The 20,476-nt window shown below is 41.5% G+C and overlaps 1 protein-coding gene across 17 annotated transcripts in view; it reads left to right on the top strand.

Annotated features, from left to right (window-relative positions):
* Positions 1–20,476, top strand: part of ARVCF (ARVCF delta catenin family member) — a 271,201-nt gene that overhangs the window by 193,848 nt on the left and 56,877 nt on the right. For all 17 annotated transcript variants that reach the window (XM_054082701.1, XM_054082700.1, XM_054082710.1 and 14 more), the window contains 2 exons: positions 6,255–6,438; positions 19,998–20,115. In XM_054082701.1, the coding sequence (XP_053938676.1) occupies positions 6,255–6,438; positions 19,998–20,115 (302 nt within the window). The remainder of the gene's footprint in view (positions 1–6,254; positions 6,439–19,997; positions 20,116–20,476) is intronic.

The following is a 20,476-nucleotide window of genomic DNA, read 5'->3' as shown; positions in this document are numbered from 1 at the left end:
GTTCAAATACATTTTATTTGGCAGTAGCCCCTGCTACTTAAGCACAGCATTTTTATTCCGCTTTAGGTTTTGCTATTTAAAGCTCTTTTTTTCCCCCTTACTGAGAAACACGAGGAGTACGGAGGGCATTAACCTGAACAGGTGCCCAGCAACAGATGATGTGCCTTTAATCCTCCACCTAACCAGGAATAATTTCATTCCACTTCTAAAATGATATCGCCAGATCCGGTGTGAGACATTCAAGCATCAGTACAGAAGAGGAGAGTATTCCAGCAATGCCTCTGTGACGGATGCTGGTGTTCTCGCAGCCAGTGTTCAGAGGCTCGGCTGATAATGTGGAATTGTCCGTTTGAAAAATGAGCTCCAAAAGTCAGCAGAGATAAACAAGAGCCATCTTGAAGAGCAAAGGGAGCATTGAGCCAGGACTGCCACAAAAGGACTGTTATGCAGCCTCAGAAATTCACAGCACAGTTCTGATGCTCTTGTGGTAGAAATCTTGACTTTCTATCCAGCTTCTTTTCCCCAGTGACAGACTTTGCTGTGAAAGTTTTTCGTTCTGTCTGGAGTGAAATCTCTGGGGACTTCTGCAGCGACACAAAAAAAGGAATAAAAGAGAACAGCATATAAGTTTTGCTTGTTTACTTCTTTTACCAGGCTGCAGATTGCAGTTTGGTTTGGCACACGGACTTCTCTGCGATTTAATACTCCTTTAACTGAAAACTGGCTGCATTTTGAAAGCTGAGTAGGAATCATCAGCTGGTCGTCCCAGGTGTGGACAAATGATAAAATAATTCCGCTTTCCAAAGAGACTTCTGTAATCTAAAGAAATTTAAAGAATTCTGAGGTCCAAATTCAAGGGCACTTCCAGTTTTGAATGTTTGGTTCCCTGTGTGTCAGACGCTGCCTGCCTGCAGGACAGGAGGTGTGTGGCGGCATCCAGTGACACTATTTGCAGCTGGCGAGGGTGCTGAGGGTCGAGTCTTTGGCTGCGGTACAGCCCCATGGCCTCTCGTTAACTTGGCGCTCGGACCCAGCAGCCGCAGCTGGCCAGAACAGTGGGAGTCAGGCCAGCTGGCTGCGTCTGGTCTGGGAGTTCTGAAAAACGCTACCCCAATGTGTTAAAAAGGCCTAGAGGAGGCAGTTGCAGAGGAGCCTGAGGGAGGAATTGGTTGTGTGATGCTCAGTGCTAAATGAGTGAGACTTGTGGATCAGAAGCACGTTCCTTGACTGCTTCCCAGAATATGTATTTTGGAGAATTGCAGGTCAGACAAACATACTGAGGTGCAATTTTGGAAGCAAGCTGAGTATATGGATACAACACTGCTGCCAGAATAAGCTAGTCTGTAGGTTTTCTTTCAGATAGGACTGTTTTTAGCAGAATTTGAAAACTTTTTCTGGGTTAATGCCACATCTATTTCCCCAGACATTCTTGATATGTCTGCAGTGGCACTAAAACATGATGTCCCTCAAGGTGAGACAGATAGATGAGATGCATAAAAATACCTTCAAAAATCAAGATACGAACATAAAATATCACAAATCTCACTTTTCCTTCTATTTAAACTACAGAATTACAAAATGTCTCCCATATGACGCACTGAGAAAAGCTTGATTGAACTGTGAGTGTCCATAAATGAATCGTGACTTGAGTTTTGATGAGAAATAGTCCACAAAGTTCTCCCTTGCATCCCTTTCTAGTCTCGGAACTGTACTACTGAACTTTCAGTGTATCGTTTTCTTGAGAAATGGAGAGAAATGAGAATTAAGCTGATAAGGAATTAAATCTGTTCTAATTGGGAAAGCTGCAAAAGTTTTATCTTGAGTGATAAGGGGTTTTTTTTGTGGAGGAAATGTTCCCATCAGATATGGAAGATGAAAATTCTATTAACATTCTTTGAAAAGCTATCGAGTTGGTGGCTTTAATGAATAATTTTGTTCTTTGTGAGAACATTGAAAGTAATTTTGTTATTTAACAACAGTGCACTGACTTTAAGTGGTGCAGAACGTGATTTTCGTGATGCTGTGTGTTGCCAAACTGGCTTTAATTGAAAAATGATTGACCTTCAAAATGTTCTGCAGAGGAAATATTTTGATCTGATATTGTAATAGAAACTTGCAGATTGATCCACTTGCTCAGAATTTGCGCCTTCTGGCCATTTGTGTGCAAAGATTGGATCAGGAGCTCGCTTATCTTTGAAGTGCCATGCTATCGTGAACATGCCGATTCCAGAAGAGTGTGTTCCTTCCTGTTGCTATTGGAAGGCTCATCAGAAGGTCCCTTCTCATGATGTATTCTCTGTCACGGCATTTTGCGTGAAGGTTCTCAACTTGACCGCTACTGAATGGAAGAAGTACAGCTTTGGTCTTCAGGACTTTGAATGACACAGACAAATCTGTCAAACAAACGTATACAGGATCACCATGCGACAAGAAGTCTTGGATGAATGCAATGCAGAGCCCTTTATTTTTTCCAAATCCTGCGTGATTTACTATGGACCATAGATAAAAATCAAACAACTTCTTCATCTAGTTTCTTGGTGAATTGCACTTTTGTAAGTAAGCAAGCACAGCAGGACACGATTGCCCTTGTATTTCAGAAGATAAGAGCGTGTATGTATTCTGCCACAGCTTCTTTAGAAATCTTTTCACAACTCCAAGGAGGCAGATATTCAGAAATGATGACTGTGCCCCTAATCGCTTTTAATATTACATAAATCATACAGCTCTGTTTATAGCTTATAGTAAATTTCAATGTATTTTCACGACGATCAGTACTTTTGAAATAAAAACTTGTAGTGATTCTTCCTGCTTAACATGCTGCAAGAGCGGAGGTAATGGTTGTAGTTAGAAATACATACACACTACACGTAGTCTTCATGGATAAAATAGATTCATAGAATAATAGTATGTTTGGGTTGGAAAGGACCTTAAAGCCCATCCAGTTCCAACCCTTTGCTATGAGCAGGGACACGTCTCACTGGCTGAGGCTGCTGAAGGCCCCCATCTAACATCATGATGATTTTGATCATCTTCTGAAAAGCAGTAGTTGAGTTTCTTTTTCTACTCCTAAAATGCATGCAATCTGTGTTTGAAAAGGCCAATACTTGTAGTGAAATTCCATGGAAAGTTTAGATAACTTCATTTCCCTTAAGCTGCTGTGTTAGTGACTTGATTTCTCTTGAGTGCTATTCATTTGAATTGATTAAACTTAGAGTTTTAAAAACAGTGTTTCCAGCTTGTTAGATCATTAGTATGTTATGCTAATAGAGACAGGGAATAATTTTAAAGATGGATGTCAAATTTACAAGAGTTTTAATATTTTTTTAACTTAGATTTTCTCTGACGCTGCTAAAACCTCCATATTTTTATTTTAAGTTCCCATGGTTGCCATTATCTATGATTTTCCATGGAGTTTATTTTCTCAAGAGCTGAAGGGTTGCTAGATTTAGACCTCTTTGGTTTGTAGTTTGGGATAAGAAAAATGTATTGTCACTGTTTATTTTTTGTATTCCTTCTTGTGCAATGTTTTCCCAATGAAGTCAACCTTGAGTCTGAGTTTTCACTGCCTTTGGCACCACAAGATTCCCTCATTGCTGTTTGTCTCAGGCTACCTTTCTGTGAAGTGCTGTGCATTTTCTCTCGCTGAATGCTACTCGGCAGAGAATTCGCTTGTTATTCTTCATGCAGCCTTCAAGGAGAGTATTCTAAATTCAAGTAGTTTGGCAGTTCTTAATAATTTGAAGAGCTTTTTTGTATCTATCTATTTACAGAGAGAGTAAGGCTCCCTTTTAGTCTCCACGGTTTGTCAATGTTTTTGTCAAACATTTGGGAGGTGGATGAGATGCAGTTTCAAAAGAACAGAAAGGCGGCGGCATCCTTCTGAACACTGTGATAGGTTCATCAGCTGATGCCATCTTTCTCTAGGGGTGTTTTTTGACCACTGCAAATACCAAATGCCCATTTATGATCCTGTGAGGAAGCCCTGATGCAACCCTCCAGAACCAGGGTGTTCTGCACCCATTGCTTTCAGTTTGAATCTAGATTTGCTCCAGCCATGATTATCCTATATATTATTCATCTTGTTCAGCAATGGATGTTCTGATTTTACATTTGAGTTTTGAAGTACTGAGCCAGCAATGCATTTAGGGATTTAATTATAACTATTATTTTTATATCAGTGAGTCCGATAAAGAATTTGTGTACAGTAACTAAAGAAACTGTCTAGTGAAGTACTTAAAATTAATTGGGTAGCTTGTATGTCAGTTTTTATATTCTTATTATAAATATTGACTTGTGTTTGTTTATTTTATGATGTATATTTTCCAGCCAATTTATTTTGAGAAATAAAGGCTTTCTCTTGCAACAAAATGAGGGCAATCAGCAATTATTGCTTGATTTGGATTTTTTTCCTTATTGTCCATTGTTTGGAATGACAAAGGATGATTTATTGTAATGGATGCAAAGAGAAAAATTATTCCTATTTAGTCTTACACAGTCTGTTTTGAAAGCTAAAAAAAGTAGGTTATGAAAATCCCATACCATGTGGTGTCTGTGAATGGCAATAGTCTAAAAACACAGTATTTTTATATGGTCTTAGAAAAAGACTGAAAGAGAGACATTATGGTGTGGATTCTGTTGTCTGCCTCAGAGTTTCTTTGTTGAGGAATACAGTCCCCTAAGTCCAAACAGATGCCTGGGTTTTGTGGAGACACCAAAGCATTTAACTTCTGAGGCTCTGCCAGCCATCAGCCAATGAGGTTATCGTAGATGTGCCACTCGCTGCTCAACTGGAGATTAAATTCCCTTCCTGACTCGGTGCCTGTCATGCCCCTACATAGATAATACTCTGATACCAAAGGAGGGCTTCTGGCGTTTGACCCTTCTGACTTGTAGCGGTGCAGCCTGGGTGTGAGGGAGCATCGGCGTGGGGCAGCTGCCCGGGCTTTGCTGTGGGTAGGTGTGGTGGCCCCAGCCGTCTCCAGCACACAGGAGCGTGCGCCAGCCACAAGTTCCCCTGCTGCTGAGTGGCAGGGTTCAGCAAGTCCTCATATTAGACTGCGTGGCAGCAGTCTTTACAGTCCTAAAGCTGGCCTCTTTACAGTTAAAAACTGGAGTGATTGGAAGGGACTTGAAACAAAGGGTTGTGCCTTTGCAGTTCTTTTGTGTTTTGCTTTAGCCGTGTGTACCGAGAGAGGAGTATCTACAATTTACACTGTAATATGCACAAATATACAGTTGCAGTAATGTGGAGATCCTGAGCTTAAGGTAGTTTCCACTTAGGAAAGGTGTCCTGTGTGTTCTGGGGAATCTAGGTTCGGTCTCTCCGAAATTTTACTAGTCTTCACACTGTTCCTTGTAGAACAGAAGTGTGTGTCCAGCTCCATCCAAGTGTCAGTACTGGTAGGTCTTAAATGTGACAAGGCTGTGCCTATGCAGAAATTATCTCTGAGGTGAATGTCTTGTTTTAGTCCTAACCTGATGAGCAATAACCGTCAGGACACTAGTACAGTTCCATGGGGAAGATGTATCACTTACTTAAGGCTGGGTGTGTTTACAGCTGTGAGGCTCTTCTGTTACACTGTTTTGATGTGTGACTTCTGTGGCTTCAGCTCATAATTGAGGTAGATATGGAAAGACAGAGGAGTTATGGTTCTTGGCTTCTTCAAGGAATGATAGGCTTGTGGCACCAGGTGATTTGAACACAGACATTGCCCTGCCTGTGACAGGAAAATGTGAAAGTAAATAATAGAGAGGAGTCCTGAATGAAATATTGTCTTGTACAGAGTATAAGCATACGATCAATGATCCTCCATAAATTCATCCATGTTTTTAAGACTTGCTCAATATACTTGTCTGCTGTACTGGATGAACTTTTAGTTTTTGAGGCACAGCCAGACTTAAGTGTAACAAAATTTGTACATAGCTGAAAAATCCTATTAATCTCCAATAGCACATCAGATTTATGTACTCTCTTGTAGGACTTGATGGCCTCAACAATATCAGTGCCTTGAGAAGAGGGTTTCAGTGCTTTTGGAAATGCATCTGGCGCAGTGACTGTAGAATTTTTCCTAAGCTTTGTGCTAGTCTGGCGTCTCATTGAGTGGCTTTTGCCTTTTCATTTAGTTTATGGTTAACCTTCATTAGTAAAGGGGAATCTAGTGATACGCTCTGTGAATCTAGTGATTCTATTTAATCTATGGGTTTTAAATAGTTACTGTTCATTTGTTATTTAATAATCTCCGTTCGTCCTGCAGGCACCCTGTGGAACTTGTCCTCCTATGAGCCCCTGAAGATGGTCATCATCAACCATGGTCTGCAGACGCTTACCAATGAGGTCATTATACCCCATTCGGGTTGGGAGGGTGAGCCAAATGAGGACTCCAAGCCTCGTGATGCTGAGTGGACAACTGTCTTCAAGAACACTTCTGGTTGCTTACGGTAAGGCAGAGCTGTAGCGTATTGATCTCTTCACCACACTGTGTGTTTAGGGTTTTTTTTGTGAAAATTGATTTGAAATAAAGTACCATATAACTTTCACTTTTACAGAGAGACCTTCATTTCAGCAGCTTCGATAGCAATGCTTGGAAGTGTTTGTCTGCCATACTCGGCTTGCCAGCGTAGTTCTGTCTGGCAGCATCGGTGTGAAGAGTGGGTCATTTACCCAGGGAAGGGTGAGTGGATCAGTGTAGGTGGATGTGTTATACGATGTAGAGTGACACAGGTCAGGTTAATGCCAAGCTAAGTACAAAACAACGTGTTTTGCCATGTGAACTACCATATGTACTGAGAATCACACTGTCGTGTGTTGGTTGTTCTGTGATCGGTAGGCTGTTTCTGCGGATTTTTAGTACCTTCTCTGTTTCACTTGATGGTGCTGTTTTTATTATTTGAAAAGGGTGTTTTAAGACCAACTCCCTTCTTGGTTTTGGGCTTTCTCCTATCAAAAGGCGCTTTTTGCAGATGCTGGGGAGCTGATTTCACGGAATTACACTGAGCGTGAAACACAAATCCAGTTCTAGCTACAAACACTTTTGTGGACACACTTCTGTTTTAAGCTAAAGTGACTAAGGATCTGTGGGAAACTTGTTAAGAACCTGAGCGGCTGACCATTTAGGAACCTATTTCTAATATTCCTTGCAAAGGGGGCTTTTCTGATTAGAAATTATTTGCATTTCTGAGAGTACCTGACAGTAGGACAGTGCATGCTAGAAGCTGTGGTCAGGAGGAGCCCTAATCCAGTCTGAAAAACCTGAAGAGCAGTGTTCCCTAAGCAGTCTTTCATTTTGTTTTTCTTTGAGGTAAAATAGTGGAGATGCCCTGTTAGATTCTTTAGCTTTATGAGGAAGTCATTTAGTTTGAACAAAACTAATAAAGATTTGGCATTGTTCCTCCTGATAATCTGAAGTATACTTCTGTCAAATTTCTACTGATCAACGCATCTTTAGGAGCTGGTTCATTTCTATTTCTTGGGCTTGTGGTCTCTAAATTGCAGTAACTATTCCCCTGAGTAACTGCACAAGTGAAGAAAGTAATGAAAAGTGTTCTGTGAGGACCCATTACTGAAATTATTTGTAGTCCCACTGGAAACTAAGGTTCTTTAAGTTTAGGCTCCAGACATCTTAGATTTTTACTTATTCGTGTCTCATTTTCTAATAGTCCTCTGCAAGAGGAAAAATGGTGGATAAAAGGATTATCTGAATGCCTATGAGATTCTCCAGTAGACAATAAATTGATCATTACTAGACTAACCTAATGCACAGCATAAATTTTTGTTGATATGTACAGTGCCCGTGCCCTGATGCACTTGAACTTCTGCATTCCAGGATAGCTTTGAGGTTTTAGTCTGTGGTTTGTTTATTTGGAGTTTGGTGGTTTTAAAGTAAGTTACTGATTTTACAGGACATACAAAAGTTTGTGCCACTTTGTACATCTCATAGTCTTAAAGGTTAATGAAGAGGGATGTGGAGCGTAGTGATATTGAGATGTGTTAGTTAGAGTTTTAGGACTTTTGGTAATTAAAAGTGATCCTGACACGCTTCAAATGCCTCAGGAGTGCAGCCAAGGAATGGTGACTGCTTTTATTGTTTAAGGGGGAAATGTATTTCAGTCCTTTAATCTGTAGTTTCTACTGTCATAATCAGGTAGGACTGCGTGCTTCCTTGTGGAAAATTTGAAGCTTCAGCCGGTGGTGGAGCAAGGTGATTTCATGCTTGAAAGTAGTTGTTTCAGGAAAATGGAGACGTGATGGCAGCTTAGCAAGGAAAGGTAGTCGGGAGAAGGTAGTTTGTCTGTGTCTCTGCTGTGCCATGGAGAGAGCAACCTCTTGCACTGGAAGGGGAGGAACTGTCTTGCTGTCTTCATACTTCTTGTAGGGAGATAAGGTGAGTCCAGGACAACAGATAAGATGCAGGAGCAGGTGGAATACAAGCTGTGTCCCAGTTGGTCATACTTCTTTTAGCAGTGCTGGTGACACCATGTACCTTTTGTAAAGTGATTCCAGATCTAGAGATAAAAATGGACATAACAGAAGTAATTATCATCACTACTGCTGGAAAGACTTTTGCGTTGTTTGTTGAAATCCTCTGCAGGTCATCGTTAAAAGCATCAGCAAGATAACTTGGTTAACGCCAGTAGAGAATAAATTGTTGCAGCCATCTGTCTGACAGACATCAGTGTTTAAAAACCCCTTTGCCTACTCTTTTCTTGTTGACACATTAACTGGTCCTAGAAATTCAATTTTCTCTGAATGAAGCTTATTGCAGACTACAAACTGTTCACCAATTTGAAAGCTAATTGGGAGATGAGTCCTCTTGATGGTGTGCCAGCCTCCTTTGTCCCTGTGGGAAGGGAGCCTCAGGTGTGTGCAAAACAACTAAGAGAGTCTGTGAGCTGTTGAGGTTTCAGATGGCCGTGCAGCTTGGATACCCAAGCAAAAGATAGGCATTATGCATGCAGGATGATATTAGTTTCAGTATAATTTTTTCAGCTAATGAAGTTTTATCAACAGATGTGGGCGAGTTTGTTTCAAACTCAATGATTCACAGCGTGAACTGCCAGTTAATTACTTGCGCCTTTTTTTTAACACTGCTTTCTGATCTTTACTTTGTTCTTAATCTAGGTCTCTCCTTTGATAATGTGAATCCTTTGAGACACTTGTTTCAAAATAATTGAAAACAAGAAATTTTGATTAAAAAAAACCAAACAAACCCACATGCTTATTTGCCTTTATCTCTTCTCCATCCCATTTTCCTTTCCAGTCTTATCCTGTCTACAATACCTTTTTTGCCTGTGTAATCCATAAGTCTCTCCCTCCTCACCTGAAGTTGAGCTGCTGGGGTATGTCCGGGCCTGAGGAGGGCAGGGTGAGTTGTGTCCGAAGCAGCCAGCCTGGACTGCTGGTGCCAAAGGAAGGGAGTTATGGTCTGCTGTTAGCACTGACAGTGCAGTGCTGCAGGTGTCTGTGGGACAGAAGGATGTTTCAGCAGCGAGGTCAGTAATTGGCACCAATGTCTTAGCAGACATTTGTGCCTGCACCAGAGTTGTTTTACTTGGGTATTCACTTTGTAAGGTAAGAGCTGTGATCCATGCACTCTTTTGCCTCTTAGCTTTCTGGCTTTGTATACCCTGACTTCTGCCCACTTTCTAAAGTAAGAAAAATCCATGTGTGTTGCTTTATGTTGATTTTGGTCTGTACGGCCAAGGGTTGCACCAAGGAGTGAATCTATCTGAGCTGCCATTTCTCTGTGCATGACACTGAGTAACGTTGGTCCTGGTCATTTACAAGCTGGAAATGGGAGAACAAAGTTTATCATCAAGAATGTTATTCAAATTACTGCGTCTTTAGCTATAAATTAAATAACTCTGGGTTTAACTGTGATACATAGTGATGTCCATACCAAACTACAATAGCTAACTGACAATGTGTCCATAGCCAGTGAGAATCAAAGAAAGAAGAGGCAACTGGTTAAGGTTTATATGAACTTGGGAGACCAGTGTTTATTTTAAGGGCTCCTTCTGAAGTCAAGCCTTCCCCCGTGACTGTGGCCGCTATAGGGATCTTTTGAATCCCGGTATGATCTGTAACACGCCGAGTGGGTTCTGTGTGCTGTCCCACTCTGGACTTAACTTTGCAAAAACTCTCCTCAAACAGATGTTTGGGGAATCCTCTATTCCCCTTGCAAAATGAAGACTTGGCAGCACAGCCAGCTTGCAAACTGTGATTAGGTAATGAAATTTATTGCAGGCTATTGCCATAATCTTTACCATGGAAGGCTGAAGTTCTCAGAAACTACTGCAGGTGATGATTTTGCCTCCATTCTCTCTGACATCAGGTATAAGATGTTTCCTTTTCCATTGATGTGTTTTGTTTATAGGGGCAGAAACAATGTGATGAATTGATCTGCAATGCCTGCGATAATTTTACTACTTAAAATGGTCATGAGCCTTGTGATAGAAGCTACCTTGGGTCTAATTTTATAAAATAACTGTATCCTTACTTTCTGTTGAACCTGTTGTGAGAAGTAGGTATTATGGAAATCTGGAAAGGGACAGTAAAAAAAGAAGGGAACGATTGATTTATTGAATTGAGTGGAGTTTTGGTTATGGAAAAGTAAGACTGGGGAAGAAGTAAGGAAGACATTTGCTAGTGTATCATTAAGTATGCGCAGATACTTCTTTATTTCACTTGGAGCACAAGTTTCATGGCTTTGCCTTGTATTTTATTCTTTTGTTATGTGGAGAATGTCTCTGCTAGTTACTGTCTGGCTTTTTATTTAGAGCCTGAAATCCCTGCTGGATTTTGCAATTCAGAAGTATTCGTTTGTAAATTGAACTCTCCTCCAGGTTAAATAGTGTGATGGTTTGGTGCATCTTAACAAGACCATTTTGTGATCCTTCCTACAACTTTGACCGAGACATTAAGGTGTTTTAGGAGGACAGTACAGGTTGAATTCATTGCGAGACTGATGGAGCCACGGCTAGCTCTCTTGAACTGGGGCAGTGCCGGACACCTTCACTGCCTCACCCCATTCCTCCCGAGGTGATTCCCTACTTTGGAGGGGAAGTGCTGCATCTGTGAGTCAGAGAACACTGCTGCAGTCACATTATCGCTGTTTTCTGTGTCGATACCCACCATAATTCCTAGTTCCCTGGAAGCAGCAAGGATTTTAATGCTTTAAAAATGAAAATCACTCTGGGTTTAATTGCTGTTTTCTGCCTAATTACTTTTAATTCTCCCTTAGATTTTTTCACTTCTAGGAGGACAGAGTAGAACTTAGTTCCTTATTTGCCAACTTTCTAGCCTGATTCCTGTGCTAAACTGACCTGCTGTCAACAAATGTTAAATGAATGAATTTGCATAGCAAACACATGCAAAGTGCTCCTTTTTTCCTGAGTACCATCTGTAGTTGCAGCAGCATTTCTTGTCAGTTCTCCAAGTACACAGAAATTCGCATTCACAAATAGCCTCAGGGTTCAGAGACCTGGCCGTGGGTGTACAAACACAAACAAACTGCGCCCACTTGACTTTCACTAAAACCACGCATTCTTCAGATCTAAATTGCACATAACAGTTTGTCCAACGTCAGCTCCTGAGAAGAGAAGGGGCAGCCTGATGGCTAGAACTGTAACAAGAGACTTGAGAAGTATGGATGTAATTGCTGTTCTGCTACTATTCTGACATAATTACAAGAGAGATTAATGGTATAAACCTTTTTGTGATCTAATCTTTGATAGCTCTGTCTCCTCCTGGTTTTGGTGATATTCAGGCTATTAAGTGCTTGAGTGGGTATGGACCTCAGTCACTGATCTTCGGTTTTCTGTCTTTAGCAGGGGGTTGGCACCTCTGTCCTTACCTTCCCTGGAGTTAGTAAATGCCAATAGTTTGAGGATGGTAAAGTGGTTGATCCTAGAGACATCTGGGAATGTTTGTACCTCCTGTAGGTATAAATTAAGAGTTAGGTCCCCTGGAATCAAAACCTAAGAGTTACAGATAGTAGAGGAATATGATGTTTAGAGACATGAGATAAGGATTTGGTAGATTCAGAGCCAAAAACATACACCATTTTTCATCCTGGTGGAGTATAAGTATCTGCAGGCTCCTGTTACTTTTATGTACTTGGGGGAAAAGAGGTCTGCAGGTGCTGGATGGTAAATCATTAATACTATAATGTGCCAAATAGAGGTTTTTGTATGAGGATGTTTTAAGTTTTTTTGTGAAGAGGACAGGCGAGTACATCTTGTCCTGCAGATGTAGCTTATAGTGCTTCAGTCATACATAAAACACTGCTTACTAGTGGTGGCCTTATTCCTTGAGCGTAATGTTTGTCCTACCTGTGCTCTCACGTACTTGAGGCAGCTTTCGTCTCCAGCTGACTGAAGTAAGAGACCCTGAAGTGTGAATCCTTGACCTGGAAGCGCTGTCTAGTGAAAAGCAGGGTGAAGGAGGTGAAGCTCAGATGCTGGAGTGCTGCAAGCCAAGCTCCCTTGGTGTCAGGGAGCTTTGCTTACTGATGCATAGCGAGACAGGTTTTTCATGTGCTGGCTTTTATTTTCTCTTCTTCGTCAGCAGCAAATTAGTAACTGAACTTCATGAGTCTAGCATTAGTACAGAGCCCTCCTTGTGGCCGCTACATTTCTCCTACACTTCAGAAAGGACTCTAACAAGGCTGCTTGGTTGACATTTCTTGAGCCATGTGCTCCTCCGTCCTAGTTCTCTGTGCTCTTGTAGGGTGGTCGTTTAACCAAGGAGGCCTGGGCAAAGCTTAGCCACCTCCCTGTCCCAGCCAGCAGGGACGCGGGCAGGTGCTGCCAGGTTTATGCCCACCCACCCGCTGTGCTTGGAGGCTGGTGCCCTCTTTATCGTTTTCATCCTGAGTGTGGCCTTTGCAAGATTGCTGCTCTAGCAGTGAAAGCTAATGATTTGGTCAATGTTGTGTTTTTGAACTGGACTTTCAGTGGAGGAAGAGTTTTACAAAGTGATAAAAACTGAGCACAAATTTGCCTGTGAATCTTCATTTTGGAGGCAGCAAACAGCACAGAGGAAGGAGAGGCTTATCTGCCCAACCCAGGCTGGAAAAAACCAACTCAAATTAAAAACTCACACAGCAGAGAGGAGTGAGCAAAGGCAGTTTCTTAATTAGCTTACTGATACTGTGCAGGATCACAGCATATGGCTGTCCTGGGGCTTATATGATGAGCAGAGCGTTTAATTCGTGCTAGTAAGGAGCTGTTAGGGTTCCTCCTGACAGTTCCTGATGTTTAGCTTGTAATATAAATAAATTATGCATAGATTTTAGCAGCAGAGACATAACCTAGTTACATGCAACCTTAATGCTTTACAATCAAATCCAAAGTATAAATTTAAATTTGAGCACTTGCTTATTGCCTTCTGTCGTTCCTTAGGATTGAATCTAGGTCCCTTCTCCCTTGGCTATCAGCAAAATTGATCTACAAAAACATCTATCCTGGTGGTGTGATGAACTTCGGAGAGACTGAAGCAAAGCACGCTGCAGTTGCTGTAATAGACATAGTTTGCTTTGGAAGGCACATGAGCTGTGATCCTCTAAAATACTGCCTCATTTTTGTATCTTTGAGATTCTTTTCACATTGTAGCTAGCATGTGCGATAAAGCAAGCAGAGCCCCTTAGCCATTCCTCCAAGCAGAGACTGGAATAATTTGGAAGCTGATTAACTGCTGGGCATTGTGGAATTCCTCTGTAGTGTGTCTCTGCATCATTCTGCATTACAGGAAGGCAAACTCAGGCCCTCCAAGTAGGTCATGCAGGAGGTAACCAGTCAGCATTTTACTGGAAAGGCATTACATGATGGTTTGGATATAGAAAGCCTCAAATAACCAGGGATGGACTTGACATCTGTGCCCTCTTAAAGTGCTGGCTGCTGAGCACCTGCTTATTGCAGGGAGACGGTGCTGACACTGTATGAGATGTGATGACATACTTTGTAGATCTCTTCCTCTGTGCCGATGTCACTAGGGCACAGACTAAGCTTAGGAAGCTCTTTTGTAGGGATGCTTTTTGGTATGTCCTCTTTCGAGCATTTGGCCAACTAAACCAAATCAATCCCTTTATTCAAATAGCTGGAAGAGTTTTACATGCAAGGCACCTGGGGCTGCTCCACTGCTTGGCTCTAGCTGGCAAGTGGGTGCTGAAATGGAGCAGAAATTTCTAGTGAGATCTCCTGTCCAGATCTGATAACGCCTTTTCTCAATTGAACAGCTGATTCCTACCAAACATAACCATCAGTAGAGCTCCCTGTCTTCTCGTGCGTTTCCTTTGGACTTTCGCTTTTCTGAATCAGGCTGTCTTTGTGTCACAGGCAACTTCTTTCTTTTTCTCTCTTATTTTCAGAACAATGAACTTAATACCAATTAAACTGCCTAGTATCTCATGTGAACTGAAGTATGGAATTTATTCTATTTCTGCATGAAATAGTGGAATGATTTTTAAATGGTATTCCTCCATTGGGACATTCAGTACCTAGAAATATGCTTAGGAATAGGGTACGTTTATTGCAACCATTATTTATCAGTTTCCATTGACTGACATACAAATAAAAACTTCTTAATAGTGGACCAAAGTATGGGTCTGGAAGGATGTTTTAATAGCAAGGGTTCTGGCCATCAAAGTAGGTGGATAGAACAACTAAGATATTGAAATTAGACTTGAGAACCTCATAGGTTTTATCAGCTAAAGTGTATGAAGCTCCATGTCTGAACAGCGAAGCCTCGATGATGGTGTTAGCCAAGGTCTAGCGAGGTGTCTGTGCTGCCTTGTTAAGTGCCACTTGTTCAACCCACCAGCAAACCCTGGCCATTCATAGTGTTCTGGCTTGTAGCCATCGCAAGTGATGGACTACATAGGAGCCAGTTTGACTTTTTAGCCTAGCAATATGAAAATAGCTGTTAGAAGATTTTTTACAGTAGTATAAAGTAGAATTTGTTTGAGCAATTGGAGACCCTGCAGTGTGCACAAAGAGGCTGTTGAAAAGAGCTCATCGGTCTCTCGGCTTCAGCTCCTGTCCACGCTTCTTCCAGAGAAAGGTGGAAATGTTACTAGGAGGATATCTTAAAAAATTCTGGTTCAATTTTCTGTTTATGTAAAAAAAAAAGAAAAAAGTGAATTCCTCGGCCTGTTGCCTTCATTCCGAGTGAGGTCTCTAAACAGAGATAGTAACGTTCTACGGTGCAGTAACCCTCAACCCTCTGGCTTTCAGCTCCATCTGCAGCACCATGGGGTGACAGCTGATGGCCCTTCCCAGCCAGGTGGCAGGCACAACGTTATTTTTGGAAATACTGGTTTGAATATTCAGAGAAAAAAACCTATGTCTCTCATGCTTTGATTCTCGAGTTTATCTTCCTCATTAAATAAAAACCAAGCAAAAGCTCTCCCCTTCTATACTCTGTCTTTCAGATTGTTAGGTAGAGGGCAGTGGGGGATTTGCGTAGAAATAGTGCAGATTAAGTGCCATGCCTTTTAATTACTTCTAAGTTTTTTCTCTTGAGGATAGTTCTGGTGTGTGGCACTGAGAGTAGCAACAGCCCACCTACCCAAGAGGTGATGAATATCAACTCTGTTATGCGGGTGCCAGTGTTAGGTTCAGACTTGCATGTCATTAAGATGACTCTTTGGTGGTAACGCTAACCTCATCTAAAGTGTGAACAGATTTCTCAACACATTCCGCGCCATCTTCTGAAGTCCTTAATACCAGCAGACTGGATTCCTAGCCCGATGTGTTTCTATGTTGGTAGGTATTTACTTTTATCTAACATTTACTTAGTGCTCCCCTGTTTTGTTTTCCCAGGGAAAGTATGTGTTTGAACATCCTAACAAATCCTCTTTCATAGTCCTGTCTACAGTCTGGGCTCCAAGAATTTGAGGAAGCATCCACATTGCTTTTTCTAGCTGAAGGCTGGGGATTTAAAATCTCTGGAATGAGATTTGTGCTTTACTGTTTTGCATAAAATCAGTCATACGGTTGGTTTCCTCCCTATGCACTTTGAGTAACACGTACAGTAATTCTGTGCCTTGCTCCTAGAATTGCTTTTCGGCGTGATATCTATGGCAAGCACACTGTGAAGCTTTCTGTTACCTTTTTCAGCGTGATGTGAGAAAGATATTATTGTTGGTTTTAAAATACATTTTTCATTTAATGGACTCTTGGAAAAGTATTTAAAAGAAGAGGAAGTCACGGTACGGAGCAGAGGCACCCCTGGGTGTGAGGAGACAAGGCAAGGGGAGCAGGCAGTATGGAACACCAGAGAATGGCAGGTACCATTCCACACTGTTTTGTGTAAAAGTAGCTCAGGTCATTCCTCCTCCTTGTTCCCACCCACCTGGACAGGCAGTCAGCTTTATGTTCATTTATTACAGGATTTTGCCCCTAATCAGTGCCTCAAATGCCCTGCAGAGTTCCACTCTCAGGTTGTTCAAATTTAAACAGTATCTTTGACTTCATCCGTAGAGGTTCTTGGTATTAAACTGCCCCAGCAAGCAAGTCCCTGAGATAATGTGTGTAATTCCAACATCATTGGACCATTCCCATGGTTGCATGGCAGCCTGTCTCCTAAGTTACAGAGTGAGCAAGCCTGTCAGCAAGCCTGTCAGCTGGGGTTTGGCTTCCTTTTCTGTTCAGCATCTTGTATCGAACACTCCATCCCCTGAAGAATTAATTTTCCTCTGATATAAAACAATGCTTGTCCGATGTGCCGAAATGTTCAGTGAAAAACAAAACTTTACTTGATCCAACTCCGGTTGCCATATGTCACGTATCTGTGTTGCATGAGTTTTGGGAAGTTTCTGCCCTGGGCGAGGCCTTGCGTTCATTCTGTGGAGCATCACCCTGTGTAAGACAATACAGATCCTCTGTTAACGTCTGCTGGAATCTGTAAGCTATTGATCTTCATCACTCTTGAAGGAAGGTTGTTTAGAAATTTTATTTTGAAAGTTTCCTTTGGAACATGTTTTAGTTATGTCTTTCATCCATAACATGTAATAAATGTGTAGGATGTTTCAAGAACAATTCCAGGGCAGATGTGAAATTGGAAGAGATTCTTACTGCCCTGGGGGAGTGAAGTGCAAGGTCAGGTTGGCTGTGTAGAGTCCTAGCAAGGCAGAAAAGTAACCCATCATTTTCCTAGGTTACAGGAGCTTTCGAAGATTGCTCTGGATCACGGAGACAACCCTGGGAGGTCTCCCTGGACAGCTTGCTCAAAGCATACTGTCTTCATTTTCACCATGATCACCTTTGATTAGTGCTTAGGGGTGTCGGGTGTAGTTCTGCATGTATCTGAAATGCAAATATTCCCAGGGGAAGTGTGAGGTCTTAGCTGCCTTTTGCAGTGTTGGAGCAGAAGAAAGAGCAGGCTCTGTGAAGCAGCTGCTGATCTCCCTGAACTTACTATTTGAGATCTGTGTTGCTCTGACTTCTGCAGAGAGGAATGTGAGCTGAGCTCTCCCTTAGGTCTGGGCTGTAGCTACAGAGAAGGAAGGTGGTTTTGTTGTTCCGCGTTAGTGAAATCCCATGGGCTGTGGGAATCTCATCATCCAAGGAGGGAGAACTAGTGGAATCTCAAGTGTGCTGGGGATTTATAGAGCAGGTGTTTCTGCATGAGGTGCTCGTGGGAATATATTTTCTGATGTGTTAGTCACAACACTAAAACTGCAAAGTTGCACATCTGGATAACTTATTCATAGGATTAATTAGCTATTAATTTGATCTTGCAGAGTTTTCATGCTTACTTATGTGATATATGTGGGAATGTTTTCTTGAGGCATTAATTTTCAGTAAATTTTTCTGTAGTTGAAGATACAGCAAGTGGTATCAGTAAGGCACACTCTTACTCATGCGCTTTTGTAGTATCTTTCAATTATAACCTTATCAATGTCTAACTTAATATTAATCCTAATACGAATCAAGAAATAAGAAAGTAGAATACAAAATATTGTGATGCTGCTGATAACAAAGCAGTAAAACAAATGTGCCACGAGTGTGCTAGAAAAATCTCTTTTGTATGGGCCATGGAGCAAGAAAGATGTGAAGGGTTTGGGGCAAAATTTCACGTGTTTATTTTTTGAAGTCTGCAAGTGTTCTGTGTGTATTTTAGCTCTCTGTTTCTGAGACTTAATGAGGGAATAAGAAATACGATACAGAGTTCCAGATAAGACCATTTTTAGTGCATTTCTCTCACCCTCAAGCTTAAAAAGTTGTGTTCCACTCTAATAGATGTGCTCAGAGGTGGAGCTGCTATCATTTATTGTTGTAACTTCTGAAAAGTATCGCAGAGAATTTGAATTCTAATTTCAGTTTTATAAAGACTTTATAAGTTACATTTGGGCGTTGGATACAAAAGGATTAGTACAACTGGAGATGGAGAAACAGACTGTAGAATTCTCTTCCCTGTAACGTGTGGAATCATTTTAATATCTGCTTTACCTGCCTTGTATCAGCCATTGCTAGAGGTGAGGCGGCGTGTTAGGGTTTGGGGAGAGGGTTCATTTATCTAGGCATTTCATTTGTGTTAGAGCACCCAGCTCACAATTGAGTGTCTTCAGATTTTGAGAAGTCTATGGGAAAATATGGTTTTGCCTGGTCATTCAGTTCATGTACCAGCCTGCCTGCGTGTCGGGGTACGTCGGAGGGGACCGTCATTGATTCCTGAGTAACTCAGACATTGACAGTCCCTCTAGTTTGCTAACAAGACACATTGGCTGCATGATCCTGACAGCGGAAGGTAATGATTATGTCTTGAACTTTTGAGAGCTAACTTTACATGGGTTTGGGGAATTTGAAGACCTTGAAAGCTGAAACGTTGGCTATGGTGTTGTCAGAATTAGTGCGTTTCACCTTTAAGAGAACTTTCTGTATAGGTTTTGCCAGCGATCGCTAAGAATCATTTTGTCACTTTGTTCGTCTGAAAAAAAAAAAAAAAAAAGGAATATAACAATTTTAAAAAGATAGGGAAAGAAAATTTCAGCATTTGGGAAATTGAATTTTATTTATTTATTGGGCTGTGGCAGTTTGATGCTTATGCAAGGCTGGGGCTTTGGTGTGTAGTGTGCAAGCTCCCTGGAAAAGTGAGGCCAGGTTCGTAGCTCCACTTCAACAATTTCTACAATCATTGATCTTTGCAACATCAGCAGCTCCGAGTAGCCTTTCGCTGCTCTGTCTCACATCATCTACCTGTGGCATTCCCTGGTGCAGTGTTTTCAGGAGTTCAAAGCCATATAAACGTACTGTCATCTTTTAAGACTTCCAAATATGACAGAGCCAGGCTTTGTGCTGAGTCTGCGGTACAGAGAATGAAAGGAGGACTTCAAATGCCAATGTGTGGGATTTAAACTGGGTAGCGGTAACTTCCAGTCAGAAAGGTGGGAATACAGAACAGATTTGGAGAAACTTTGAGCAGTCAAGGGGAACAGCAGCGTTACGTGGTGTCGCCCATCCCGACTTCTTTGGAGCTGATGGGGAGCCAAAAAAAAAGTGAAGAATAATTTTATATCTAGATAGATGAAATAAAATATAGCTTATTGTACACCTGGTTTTAATCTCTTTGATTTTTCAGTTTCTGTGGCCATGAATACTGCTGAGCAGTCTTGTAATTTTTGCTTCTCTTTCTTCAGGTGGTGAAAGTGTTCTCAAATTAAAAGTTGTGGCTTTGAAATTAAAGTTTTGGTCTTTTGCTTATTGTTTGCTCTGAAAGCTCTTGCCCAGTTTAAAATGTATGGCCGAGCTCACCAGCAACTCGGCAATATGTGTGTGTAGGCACCTCTGACTGCATTCCCCTTATTGTTCAGATTCAGGGAGTTGCAGATGTGTGTTGCCCATATTTTACTGAGATTTAATAGTTTGTCAGCCTACTATGCCTCCAAATTGTTCATCCAAGGTAATGAGTTCTTAATAATTGTAGTATAAATCGACCCACCTTCAGCTTTATGGTGAAGGTTAGAGGGCTAAATTTTCTTTTCAATCTCTCCTGTTAGGAATGTAAGTTCAGATGGAGCAGAAGCACGCAGAAGACTGAGAGAATGTGATGGCTTGGTGGATGCCCTTCTTCATGCTCTACAGTCTGCAGTTGGCAAGAAGGATACAGACAATAAGGTGAACTTGAGTATTAAAATTCAGTAGACGTTTCCGTTCGCTTAGGCTGAAGTGTTGCACTGGGATCTGACTCCTATTTGCTAGCATTAGAAGAGAATTATGCTTGCCTCAGAAAATACAGTAATTATCTTCCTCTCATCCCTGTTACAACATCCATGGTGCTACTGATGGGCTGTCAGTGTGATGCTGACGTGTTACCTTGTGTAGCTGATGAGGGGAACAAAGGCGAGCAGTTGTGATAGGTGGGGAGAGTGGTCCTTTATTATTAGCAGTGACATTATTGCTATTGTTCTGTATTACTTAATTGGCGTTTACAAGTACAGTCTCCAAATCAGAATTGAGTCCCATTGTGTTGTGCTTT

Source organism: Cuculus canorus, chromosome 17, assembly GCF_017976375.1.
Source record: "Cuculus canorus isolate bCucCan1 chromosome 17, bCucCan1.pri, whole genome shotgun sequence".
NCBI classification, from domain to species: Eukaryota; Metazoa; Chordata; class Aves; order Cuculiformes; family Cuculidae; genus Cuculus; species Cuculus canorus.
The sequence above is the reverse complement of the archived record's forward strand: the minus strand, read 5'-3'. Positions and strand labels throughout refer to the sequence as shown.